Source organism: Stegostoma tigrinum, chromosome 8 (genome assembly GCF_030684315.1).
Source record: "Stegostoma tigrinum isolate sSteTig4 chromosome 8, sSteTig4.hap1, whole genome shotgun sequence".
NCBI lineage: Eukaryota > Metazoa > Chordata > Chondrichthyes > Orectolobiformes > Stegostomatidae > Stegostoma > Stegostoma tigrinum.
The window spans coordinates 49,588,484-49,601,184 of NC_081361.1; the positions used below are offsets into that span (position 1 = coordinate 49,588,484).

The 12,701-nt window shown below is 40.4% G+C and overlaps 1 protein-coding gene across 4 annotated transcripts in view; it reads right to left on the minus strand.

Moving 5' to 3' along the window:
* The window catches only part of jak1 (Janus kinase 1), a 146,245-nt gene that overhangs the window by 96,723 nt on the left and 36,821 nt on the right, over nt 1-12,701 (minus strand). Inside the window, exon 1 of one of the 4 annotated variants that reach the window (XM_048538738.2) lies at nt 6,597-6,828. The exons of the other annotated variants lie outside the window; for them this stretch is intronic. Within the exon in view, the coding sequence (XP_048394695.1) occupies nt 6,597-6,651 (55 nt within the window). The 5' untranslated portion in view covers nt 6,652-6,828. Of the gene's footprint in view, nt 1-6,596; nt 6,829-12,701 lie in introns of those variants that run through there. 4 annotated transcript variants of the gene reach the window in all.

Sequence of the window (12,701 nt, forward strand, 5' to 3'; positions counted from 1 at the left end):
CTAATACTTTGTGATCATAAATGCTCTTCTCCCATTTAAAAGTTTAACTCAATAATGCACATGAATGAATATAAAAGCTCACTGCTACCTCTGAAAGGTCCCTGGAGCAGTATCAGATTAGCTTGCCATGGATTGGCTGCTGAGTTATAGAAGTTTCAAAATTCAACAGTATATCCTCTGGTGTAGTATAAGAAACACATGTTCTGTCACATTAAATCTAATGAAGTAAGGCTTTGCAAAAATGAAATATTCAATGCAGATGCACACTGCCATTTTAAAACTATTATATTCTATCCAAAACAATAGATCAACCAATAAAAACAAATCAAAAAAGGTGCCAGAAAAACAATCATTACTAATTTTAATCTTGAAAATTTTATCTTGACAGAAACTTCATCAAAATTCCAGAAAATGAGACCCAAGTATTTGAATTACATGTAATGGCTGCCAACTTGTGACTATTGTGCTTCTTTTGTTTATTAGTTGATTACAATTGTACCTTGCATTTTAACTTAAAATCATTGAGCTGTCTAAATTTTCTCACATCATATTTGCCTCTTTTGGAAATCACTAAATCTTTGCCATCATATTCTCAATCCTTTTACAAGCAGCAACAAGTTTCAATCGGTCTACTCTGTGCCAATGTCACATGATTCTGAAAACTTCTACCAGAACTCCTGTTCGCTGTCTCTCTCAGAGGAGATAAGTCCAAACTTCTCCAAACTAATCTCATTGTTGACATTTTTCATCCCTGTAACAAATTTTGTAAATTTCTTCAGCACTCTCTCTACATTCTGTTCGCATTCTTCCTACAGTGTGACTCCCAAGGTGTTTCATAACACTCCTGCTGAGGTCAAACAAACATTGATAAGTTAGGATAGCCCCTTGCACTTGTACTCTATGTCACTATTAATAAAGCATATGATACTATAGTTATTTTAAAAAGTGACACACCTGTGAAACCCAGGTCTTCTGACTCAGAGTTAGGGATACCACTGCTGTGAACCCACAATACCCCACAAAGGACAGTTGAATGCTTTATTAATTGCTTTCTCCACCCATCCTTCAGTTGGCCACCAAACCAGATCCCTCTGCTCTTGCATGTCATTAATTGTTGCACACTCTTATATTTTCTGTCCACGTTCTTCTCCAAAACTGTATCACCTCATACTTCTCTGAATTGAACTTCCATCCGGCACCTACCTGCCCACTCCACCAAACTGTCTATAACCTTTTGGAGCTCTACACTGTGGTATTCTTTGTTTGCTATCACTCTGCCAATTTTAGGATGGTGGCGAGTCAGAGGTTTTACATCTTGGCAATAGACCCTTCAGCACATTTGTGGCCAGTATGGAGACAATCATCTATCTATTCTAATCCCATTTTCTAGCATTTGGTCTGTAGCCTTGCATGATATGGCATTTCAGGTACCTACCTAAATGCTTCTTAAATGGCTTGAGGGTTCTTGACGCTACAACGCATTTAGGCAGGGTATTCCAGGTACCTACAACCATTTGAGTTAAAAAAAATCCTTCAAATCTTCTAATTCTTTTGCTTGTTATCTTAAAACTGTGCCCTTGATTATTGATCCCTTCAAAGGATTAAGTTTCTCCCTACCTACTCTGCACATGCCCCTTGGAGAGTAATGTGCACCAATCAGGTCCCCCCCACCTCAGCCTCTGTCCTGAAGAAGAACATTCCAACCTATCTTTACTTTGCTTATAGCTCAGACCCTCCAGTCAAGGCAACATTCTGGTGAAACTCCTCTGCATCCTTTCTAGTGCTATCACATCTTTCCTCTGGCGTGGCAACTAGAACTGCACACAACACTCCAGCTGTGGCCTAACCAAAGCTCTGCATAGTTCCAATGTAACCTCCTTGCTCTTGTATTCAATGCTTTGACCAATAAAAGACAAGTATCACAATTTTGTATCCACATTGCTTCAGTCCCTTTAATCCACAAGTCTGTAGTCTGGCACTGCATCAAATTCATTTTGAAACACCATGTACATCACATCAACAGTATTGCTCTCTGTGATCCTTTGTTACCTCTTGAAAAAAAAAACTCCAGCAAGTTAGAGACTTCATTACCCGATCAGAAATTCATGCTGGATCTTCCTAAACCAGCCATCTTTTTCTATGTGGCTACTTATTCTATTCAGAATAGCTGTTTCTAGAAGGTTCCCTACCAGTGAATTTAAACTGATTGATCTGTAATTGGTGGATTATCCTTAACAATCATTTTTCAACAATGCCTGCAATTCTCCACTCCTGTGGCCACTCCCTGCAGTCCGCAAAAGACTGGCTCGATAACTTTGGATGCATATCATCTCGCTCTGATGCACTGTCAACTTTAAGTAACAATACCTATTGAACACTGCCTCCTTATCAATTTTGAACACTCCTGTTGACAAAGCCTCCTCCTCCATCATTGAGGCCTAAGCAAAATCTATCACTTAGTAACGACACATGCAGAGTACGCATTTGACATTTCAGTTACGTCTCTTGCCTCCATATGTAAATCCCCTTATTGGTCCCTAATCAGCTGTACTCCTCCATTCCTCCTTTTACTATGTATTTACTATGATGTGCCCAAAGAATACTTTGGAATTCTCCTTAGATTTCCTGCCAGTATTTTTTCATAATCCCTCTTTGCTGCTTAGATGTTTTATTTTTACCTACTCTCTAAATCTTCTGTAATCCTCTCGGCTCTCAATTTTAATTCCCACCTAACAGCGGTCAGAAGCACACTTTTTGTTCTTTATTTTAGTTTCTATCTCCTTTTCAATCCAGGGGTTCTGAATTTGTTTGCTCTAATCACTTTTCTTGAGAGAATCAACAAGCCATTGCATCTTTCAAGGAAGTCTATTGTTCTGCTGCAGTTTTTCCATCATCCTTTTGTTCTATTCCAGCTGTCGCAGTTCCAATCTTGATCAACTGAAACCTGTTCGTGTCCAATTAAATTATTCTTTACCCGATTGCCTACTGTCCTTTTCTACTGACATGCTAAATGTTATGATAAAATGATTTTGATGGGCCAAATGGCCTGTTCCTGTGCTGTATTGTTTTTTTCAATCATTATCTCCCAAATGTTCACCCAGTGATATTTGATCTATTTGGTTCAGCTTATTTCCAGAAACCTGATCCAACAGTCTTTTTAATTTTTCTGTAGGTTGAATACATATTGCTGTGGAAACTTTTCCTAAAAAAAAATTAGGAATATTTGTGCCTATTCCCCCTTAACACTACCACTGTCCCAGTTCACATTTGGGTATTTAAAGTATCCGACTATAACCTTTGTATAGTTTCCCTGTTCCTCTACACCTTGCCTATTAGTCTACATAGTACACCAAGCAACTGCACCGTTTTGTTTCTTAGATCTAGCCAGATTGAGTCAATCTTTAGAATTTCTGGAACAGCCTTTCTCAGCAGTGGTAGACCCTCCTGAACTTAAAAAAAAGGCCAAAATCCTTTCCTACCTTTAACATCATATTTCCACATGCTAATCTGCATCTCTTACTCCCAATCTTATTTACTATACTCCATTCATTCACATACATGCACAGTAACCCTGATTTAAATTTCATTACTTTCTGCCTTACTCCAATTTCACCTGATTATCTACTCTCTATATTACAGTTATTCAGCTTACTTAGTTACCCTTACTGAGTTAGTTGCACATCTTTCCACAGCATTGGCAAAACGATCTGCAGGGAACTCAGTCACAGTTCTGTTCAGGTGCAATCTGTACAACTTGTAAAAGTACCATCTTAGTCAGACAGTTCCACTGTCCCAAGAATCTGAAGTCCTCTTTCCTGCACCACTTTTCCAGTGATGTATCCATTTGCCTTATCCTTCTATTTCTATTTGCACGTGGCACTGGAAGCAATCCAGAAGGTAGTACCTTTCAAATCCTGCTTGCTAATTTTCTACCTGGCTTCTTAAATTCTGATTGCAGGACTACTTCTTCCTTCCTACCCGAAGTCACTGGTGCCAGTGCAGATCACTACCTCTGGGAGCACTTGTTCTCTCAGAAGAATGTCCTGCAGTTGCTCTGCTGTGACATCTTTCATCTTGTATGAGGGAGACAACATACCAACACAGAGCCAGAAGATGCTGTCTGTTCCTCAAACAAATAAATCCCATATAACTAATGTTCACTCTTTCTAACTGCTCCCTTCTGCACAGGCGGAAAATGTGACTTTGACTGTACCCTAAGAAACCAGTACCCTAATCCAAAGCAGAAAACCAATGTGTGTGTCGAATTCCTGAATTACCTGCCTATTCTCTTGAAATTTCTTGCAGTCACCTATTCCCTTTCCCTGTTAAGAGGTCCCAGCCTATAAGCTACATGTGATCACCTCTCTGAACATGCTACACACATAATTCTCAATCTTGTTGATTTGCCACAGTGACTCCAGCCACCAACCAAACTCTAGCCCGGAGTTCAAACTACTGCAGATGGCAGCACTTCCTGCACATGTTGCTGTGCGGACACCAGTAGGATCTGTGACTAGTCATATTACGGAGTACACATCCCACTCCACCACATGGAACTGCCACACCTTGAAACTCTATCCCTTATGTTAACATTACTCTATTTTCAATTATTAATGTTACTTTATTATATTGGCCCTGACTTTCCCTTATTCACATGGATAAGGTTGTCTTGGTAACAGGAAACAAAAAAAATTACATCCTTTATATATTCCATAGTATCAACCAAAATGCCAGTGATCATTGCTAAGGCCTTACTTTATAGAAATCACGTAGGAACTGAAGGTATGGTTGCTAAATTTGCTGATGACACAAAGGCAGAAACATAAGTTGTAAAAAAGACATGAGGAGGTTATAAAGTGATACCACTGGGTTTAAAAAGTGGGCCAGGAATATAATGCAGGAAACATGTGAAACCGTCTATGTTGGCAAAAAGAACCAAAAAAAGAAGAAGCATATCAACTAAATAATGGAAGATTGAAGAGCTCTGGATTGCAGAGGGTTTTGTGTCCTCGTGCAAGAATCTCAAAGACGAGTACGGAGGTACTGCTAGTACCTGAGAAAGCTAATATAATGTTATTGCTTACTGGGAGGGAATTGATACAGAAATAAGGTGGTTATGTTTCACTGAAACAGGGCATTATTGATGATAACAAATTAAAATACTGTGTACAGTATTGGTCTCATCTCAAGAAGGATATAAATGTGCTTTATGCAGTTCAGAGGTTTGCTACATTAATATATAGCCTGTATGCCAACTCCCATGTGTCAAAGACAATGTCATGAAAAAAAAGAATGTGGCTTGAATCTGTTGGAGTTTAGCAGAGTCAGGGATTACTTAATTGAAACATACAAGATCCAGAGAGATTTTGAACATGCGTATATGGAAAAGATATTTATTCTTGTCAGAGGATCTAGACATAAGGCTGATCATTTAAAAGATATTTATTCTTGTCAGAGGATCTAGACCTAAGGCTGATCATTTAAAAACAAGGGGGCACCCATTTACAACTGAGGAAGAATTATTTCTCTGAGGGTTGTGATTCCTTGAAACTCTCTTCCTCAAAATAAAATTGGTGCAAGCAGAATCTGAACCTTTTTAAGATGTGCCATCCTTACTTGGCCTGGCCTACATGTAACTCCAGTCTCTCAGCAGTCTGGGTGACTCTTAGCTGCCCTCTGGGCAAATAGGAATGAGCAATAAATGCTGGGCTAGCCAGTGGTGCCACATCCCATGAATGTTTGCTTTAGGAAAGGTAGATTGGATAGATCCGTGGCAAACAAGACGATGAAACTGATTGGTAAGCCATGACCTTATTAAATAGCAGAGAAGACTCGAGGGGCAGAAGGCCTACTCCTAACTCGTCTGCTGGTATTTTCTAATGTTGTATGTTTGATGTCAAAAAATTTGGTTTGATTACGCCCCTGTGAAGTCTCTTCCTTGTTGTCGTTTTACATTAAGCGTGTCAGAATCGCCTGTCCCAGTTTCTGTAGGTAAATGATGGATTTTTTTTGGTTCATCTTTCTTTTCTCCGTTTTTCATTTTTAAAGGCATCTGTACACTAGCTTATTCGTCGGAATCAATCAACACGAAAACTTCCGTCGTACTTTCAAACTCTTCCGCAATTTGTCGAATTGCACTCGCATCAACGTTTGAGGTCGAGAGTACAGTGTGCCCCCCGTTCCATTCCTTATGTTCTATGAAATAAGGCAAACAGCACATTTTTCGCATTCTCTCCTCAATCTTGAATCGGCAAACCTAGGCAGCATAGTTTGAACAACCCACACACACAGCAGAGCTCCTACCAGGCTCACAACAACTCCGCACATCATCGGCTTCGAGCGAGAGAAGCTTCGGCTGAAAGGGAAAGGGGGAATTCCAGCAATTCCTCATTGAGAGAGACGGCCAGGAAAAGGCTTGAGTACTGTACCGCCTTCGCTTAAATAATAAATTATACAACACATTCGCGTAATCCTGAACAGATTGTCCTTCACAGGAATACCATTTGCTCTCCGAAACAAATGTTGCAAGCACGGACTGTAGCAAGTTTCGCCGCCCGTGACAAACGCGGACAACTTCGACGGCGTACATTACTCACCACTTCCTTGTCGAGTGGCTGCTCGTTTGACCTCGTAATACTCCACGGTAAACATAAAACAAAACGCTCCAGATCCTTCTCTCGGACGGAGGAAGGCCTCAGAGGGCCGTGGGAAGACGACAAGAGTTGAATTCGAGCCGGAGACTCTCGCTGATTCGGGGCGATAGTGCACTCCCTGAGCGAGCGGTATTTCCAGGCGCTATCCGCTGGGCTCGGGCGGGGGTGGGGCTACAGGCTGGGTCCCGCCCACCGCCGTTCGTCACACGTCTGCAGGTCCATCGAGCGGAGCGTCCGGGACCACCCCTCAGCGCCAGCCCTCGCAAATTGTAGCCTCTTATCTTCGGTCAACGCACGCCGTTCTGTTTGGTTTGTAATTACATGGTAAAAGCAAATTTAAAAGATCATCTAAAACAAAGGCTGGTCGAGGAGCCATGCGAGTCATTTTGGGACTTGTGAACCACAATAAAAGGTCTCTGCTTTGCACGCATGGTCTGATTCAAAGAATCACTAGGAACTGCCGATGCTGGAGAATCTGACATAACACGGTGGAGAGCTGGATGAACACAGCAAATTTTTCTGAAAAAGGGTCTCGACCCGACCTTTCCTCCTGCTCTGATACTGTTTGCTCTGATTCAAAATTGTTTTCGTGTCATCTGGCGTGTCTGGTGTGTTTTTTTTCATAAAAGTAATGATCATGTTCCATGCTCGAGACGAGCCGGGCTGAACACTAATTCATATTTTGCCCCGTTTTAGCAGCGCTGGCAGCCACACCGCAGCGCAGGTCTGAATTGGATCAAACCGTGCGGAAAATGGGCCTTACACATCCTGATATCTTGTGCCAAGTCTTGTGGCACCAAGAACATTCGGCTCCTCTTTATATTTCCCAAGCCGTTAACACATAACTGTGTAGTTATTGCATGATGAAATAAGCCCAGTGAATCTCAGAGATAGTAAGAACTGCCGATGCTGGAGTCAGATAATAGTGCGGAGCTGGAGGAACACAGCAGGCCAGGCAGCATCAGAGGAGCAAAAACCCTTCTTCAGAAAATGAAAGATCCCGACCCGAAACGTCAACTTTCCTGCTCCTCTGATGCTGTCTGGCCTGCTGTGTTCTTCCAGCTGCACACTGTTGTTATCTTTCAGCCCAATGAATGTTTACATATTGCAAAGACCAACAAAGTAAACTGCATCAAAGTATTCCAGAATTGAATGAAACTAGCGGCTTTTGACCAGCAAACATTCCAAACTCCAGTTTCTCTGCAACTAATTCCCATTCTGGACTTTCTCCCGCAGCGATAGAAAACCGGTGACGGACTTCTAACTATAATACCAGTGTTTAGGTCAACACATGAGACACGAGTTTAGGGAAATTGGCAACGACTGTAGGGAGTAATTTGTATTTTGTATCGTTTGTAGTTGAAATGTATTCATTTTAATTAAATAGCTAAAGTTCCATTTTTATTTCATTGTTTTTATGTTGCACAGCTTGCTATCAGAATGTTACATCTATTTATATCCCAAATTTTTACATCTATGGAATATAAAGAGTTGGTTTTACGCATTGCACATGGGGTTCTTGTGGTGTAATGTTCCTATTTTCAAGCCCTACCTGCTTCACAGGTTAGGCAGGCTGGGACGAGCTGGGCTTCTTCCTCTCACCTATCCCCTCCTCCAACCTCAAGCCGCACCTCCATTTCCTACCTACTAACCTCATCTCGCCCCCTTGACCTGTCCGTCCTCCCCGGACTGACCTATCCCCTCTCCACCTATCTTCTCCTCCATCTATCTTCGGTCCGCCTCCCCCTCTCCATACTTATTTCGGAGCTCTCTCCCCATCCCCCTTTCTGATGAAGGGTCCAGGCCCGAAACGTCAGCTTTTGTGCTCCTGAGATGCTGCTTGGCCTGCTGTGTTCATCCAGCTTCACACTTTGTTATCTCGGATTCTCCAGCATCTGCAGTTCTCATTATCTCTGAAGCTGACGTTTCGAGTCTAGATGACTCTTCATCAGAGCTCTACCATCTATTGTGATCTCCAGCATTTGTTGTTTTCAGTGTGTACACCTGAACGGCTAACAAAAAGTAATGAGTGGGTAAATAGGATAAACATCAGTTTTATTTGACCTATATATTTAATACAGAAAGTTTATTCTTTTAACAGAGTGACAGATTCATTCTCAACAAATGGCACGCGATTGAATCATTGTCACTGATGGACAATGGTCAACATTTGGAACAAGCGAAGATGGCAATCAGTTTTTCGTAATCTATTAAAAAAATTATTGACGGAAAGTGCCATTACAAAAAAAGGAACTTGGCTGCGAGTCACTTCTTCAGAAAGGAGTGTGTTTTTATAAATAAACACTTAAAGCATTTGAAGCAATAATTTTTCTCCCAAAAGAAACAAGCACTTAAGCACGAGAAAACAAAAAGGGGCTTTAAAGGTTTTCTTTTTAAAAATGTATAAAATCAAACTACGTTAAATTGTCTTAATTAATTAACAGTAATGTCTCTGCTGCATTAGATTGCAAGAGAACTTTTCCCGGGCCTGGAATATGCAAAATAAGCAAACTAAAACAAGAGATGGTAAAAATTCCGGAGGATGTGTACGAGGTGAATTATTTCTTCCAGTGAAATAGAACTGCATTAATTGTCTGCAAGCCAAGCAAACATTTAATTAGTATTAACTGCCGTACGTTAAAGATTTTATTTTAATTTTATCTGGGGAAGCTGCTTTGACTTTCTTCAGCAGTAATAATGGGCTATTTGTGTATTTATGAGCTAAACGCGCCTTGTTCCCTCAACCTCTGCTCAAGTATTCCCCGTAATGTATTATAAACAGATATTTGCAAAGAGTTGTACTTGCCTATTTAACCTCTCAGGTCAATAAAAAAAAGGACAGATTTAACTGCTTAAGCTTTCTAGTTCCAGGTCAGAAAACTCTCCATTGTTAAAGTGATAGATTTTCTTCTTCAAAGTGGAATGTTTTGCGACCTTACCAATGTTTGACATAATACGCCAGAAGGTTAAATATAAATATTGATAACAGGTTCTCATTGCTTGCACAATGATCTCTATACAAGTTATGTTCAACAATAAGGAATCTCAAGAAACATAATATTTTTTTCATTTTATTAAATGCACTTATTCGTTGTTTACTTACAGAAACTTCAAGAAACGTGATTGTTTCAAAATACTGTTATTATAATGAATCCCGTAGACAAACATTAGGCCATTTGTTGCCTGCGCTACGCCACAATGGGAAAAACAAACGGTTCTTAACTCGATAATAAGAGGGCGCTAAGAGCCGACTGAAAAATTCGCACAAATACGAGCGACACAGAGGAGGGACTTCCGACTTGTTGAGAAACGGTTGCGTAAAACAGACGCAAGTGCCAGAAAGTGTACGTAGGTTGGTGGTATTTACCGACAATGCTTCATAACTTAAATGCCACATTTTCCACAACAATTTTATTCGTCCAGGCCTGAGATACAGGGGTTGAGACAAATCAATGCTCACTATACTGGGCAAATGCACCACTGCTAGAAGATTTGAGAGGAGTCTACGAAATACTGTACTCCCGATAAAGTGGATCTCATAGCAACTTCGAGTGTCGGATTCAAAGTGCACAGCGGAAATGCAGTTCGTTTAACCCAATGCAATTTACGGGAAAGCAGATGATATGTGGTGCTGCCCGGATTGTAGGGGCGGTCACCGCTCACAAATATCACAAGAGAAACTAGCTCGTAAGAACAGACTCCAAGTATCATTCAACATATTGCCAAAAGTGAGTTCAACTTGCAATTAACAGCACTAATACACATTTCATATGAACTAACTGTTAATGTACTAATATGAGGGCTTTAACATTTAGTGAGCATTGCAACTTATTTCGTATTCATGGTTGTATTGCTTTGATTTCTCAAGTGAGATCAGTTTCCTGAAAAGAATTCTAGCAGTTTTACGCATGCTGATCATAAGCAGATGTATTGGGCCACATTTATAATTCGGGTCTCATGTTGGAAAGTCGGACAGCAGAAGATGTGGTATTTACATATATTGACATAATTGAGTGACACGGAATGAAAGGATGTGGGGCAAACTATAAAAATTCTAAAAACCTTATCCATATTCAAAATCTATATGTCCCGGACGTCTCTGGAGCAATGTAACTACAAAGTCTTGACTAAACGACCTCCATTTCGCAGTCCTGCCAAAGGGATACCTAACCGTTTTTAAACGGACCAAATATGATTGAAGAGAAAGTGGATTTTCCAACAATATTAATTCACAAACCATGGATCAGCGGTTTCAGAAGATGATTCCAGCTTGGTTGAACAATGCTTTAATATGCGAGGAGGCGAGCTAAGTTTGAAACTCACGTTGTACGTACATGAGGACATGGCAGCTACCGTTTCCTTTTGAAAATTGGCCAGAATCACCCGCACTTCGACTAGTTTGCTCTTAAGAGCTGATGGGGCGATGGAACGACCGAACAAGTTTCGACACAGGCTGAAAACTTCACTAATGGTGCCTGCCTGCATGCAGCGACCAAGCATCCTGCAGCATATTGTCTCACCCAACTAGCGACTGTAGCTGCGATGACAAACCAGCACAACCATTCCCAGAACTTGACTACTTTCCTCTTAACCTATGAATAGTTTGGTGATGACACGACTCAAGTTTGATTTATCATAAAAAGATTCTAAATGGCAAGCAAGAGGTGGGACCCGTTAAAAATATTTGCAAATATGCTGTTCTCGAGGAATTTTGAATCAACTATTCAACATGTGTGATTACGGACGTCTTCAACGTCTGGGACTTACCCTGGATCCTTCTGTCTCAGAAATCGGGACAGTACCAGTGTGCCGCAAGAGCCCTCATACTCACGACTAAACTACCATTTCTACCAGATTCTGAACACCCATAGCTGTCTTCAGCTACTTTCCTGGAACAGAATTGTTTGAAATTTGAGCTGACGTAGAGCGGCTAGAATACAAGTCGTTGCATTCGAACTGAAAACAATTATAAACTGTCCTTGCTCTTGCTTTAAGTTGGGGACCCCCCCCCCCACCCCCCAGCCGCTCCCGACACACACACACACACACACACACACACACACGCCTCTACACAGAAATCTGGAAGGTTGAGGTGCCTTTCAGACATTAATTTTGCTCTCCGAGACATTTCTAAACGTTGCATTTCTGATGTACACGTGAGATTTTCCACCTCGGCGGAAACGGTGAGTAGGAACTGTAATCACTGCAAACACAAAATTAGTCATCCGTCAAAGAAACGTAATATGGAACTGTTTCGATTGCTGAAACAGCTCTGGTGATACAGTTCCTAAATATACATACACTACCACTGTTCCTAAACACACTGACTAGTCGATGACAGTGAACAGAAAATCCATTTAATGAAATGACTTTAAACTGCTTTAGAGATCTTTTACCGTTCGAAATTCTAATATGAATAATTTTTTTTGGCAGATGGCAAGTACAGTATTGCACAATTCATTCTTAACACACACTGTTTTTCTTTCTCTATCCGTGAAAATAAAACATTTAATTATAATTAGTTGATGGATCAGAATTTTCATTCAAGTGTTCTGGCTCTTAAGGATTCCTGAAATTGGGACTTGCTTAAAGTTTGCAAAATAACTAAAAGTATTGTCATTAAAAAGTTAGCAGTGAACTAATTGCTTTGCATAATTTCCAACAATATCGTTGCAGTGCATTTTGAAACTTTAGGCTAAACAGAAATGTCTGAATTGATATAATATTTGTAATATTTATTCTAAAACGATGGTATAACTCCATATGGTGTCTGTCACTCCAGCAAACAATTACTCATTTTTTTCAGGATGACTCATGTTTAGTAAAAAATAAAGCAAACATAAAGTGTGGAAGTGTGCTTGCACAAATAAGGGCTGTCAAAAGATCATTTATTGATCTGATCTCTCACACACCACCTATTTGCTTTAATATTCATAGCATTAAATTGACAACCAAGAGGAGCGGCAACTTTTGATGTACTAATTAAACAGAAAAGTCAAAACTTTAGTTACACTGTATTATTACATGGAGTTTGACTTCCTGTGCTGA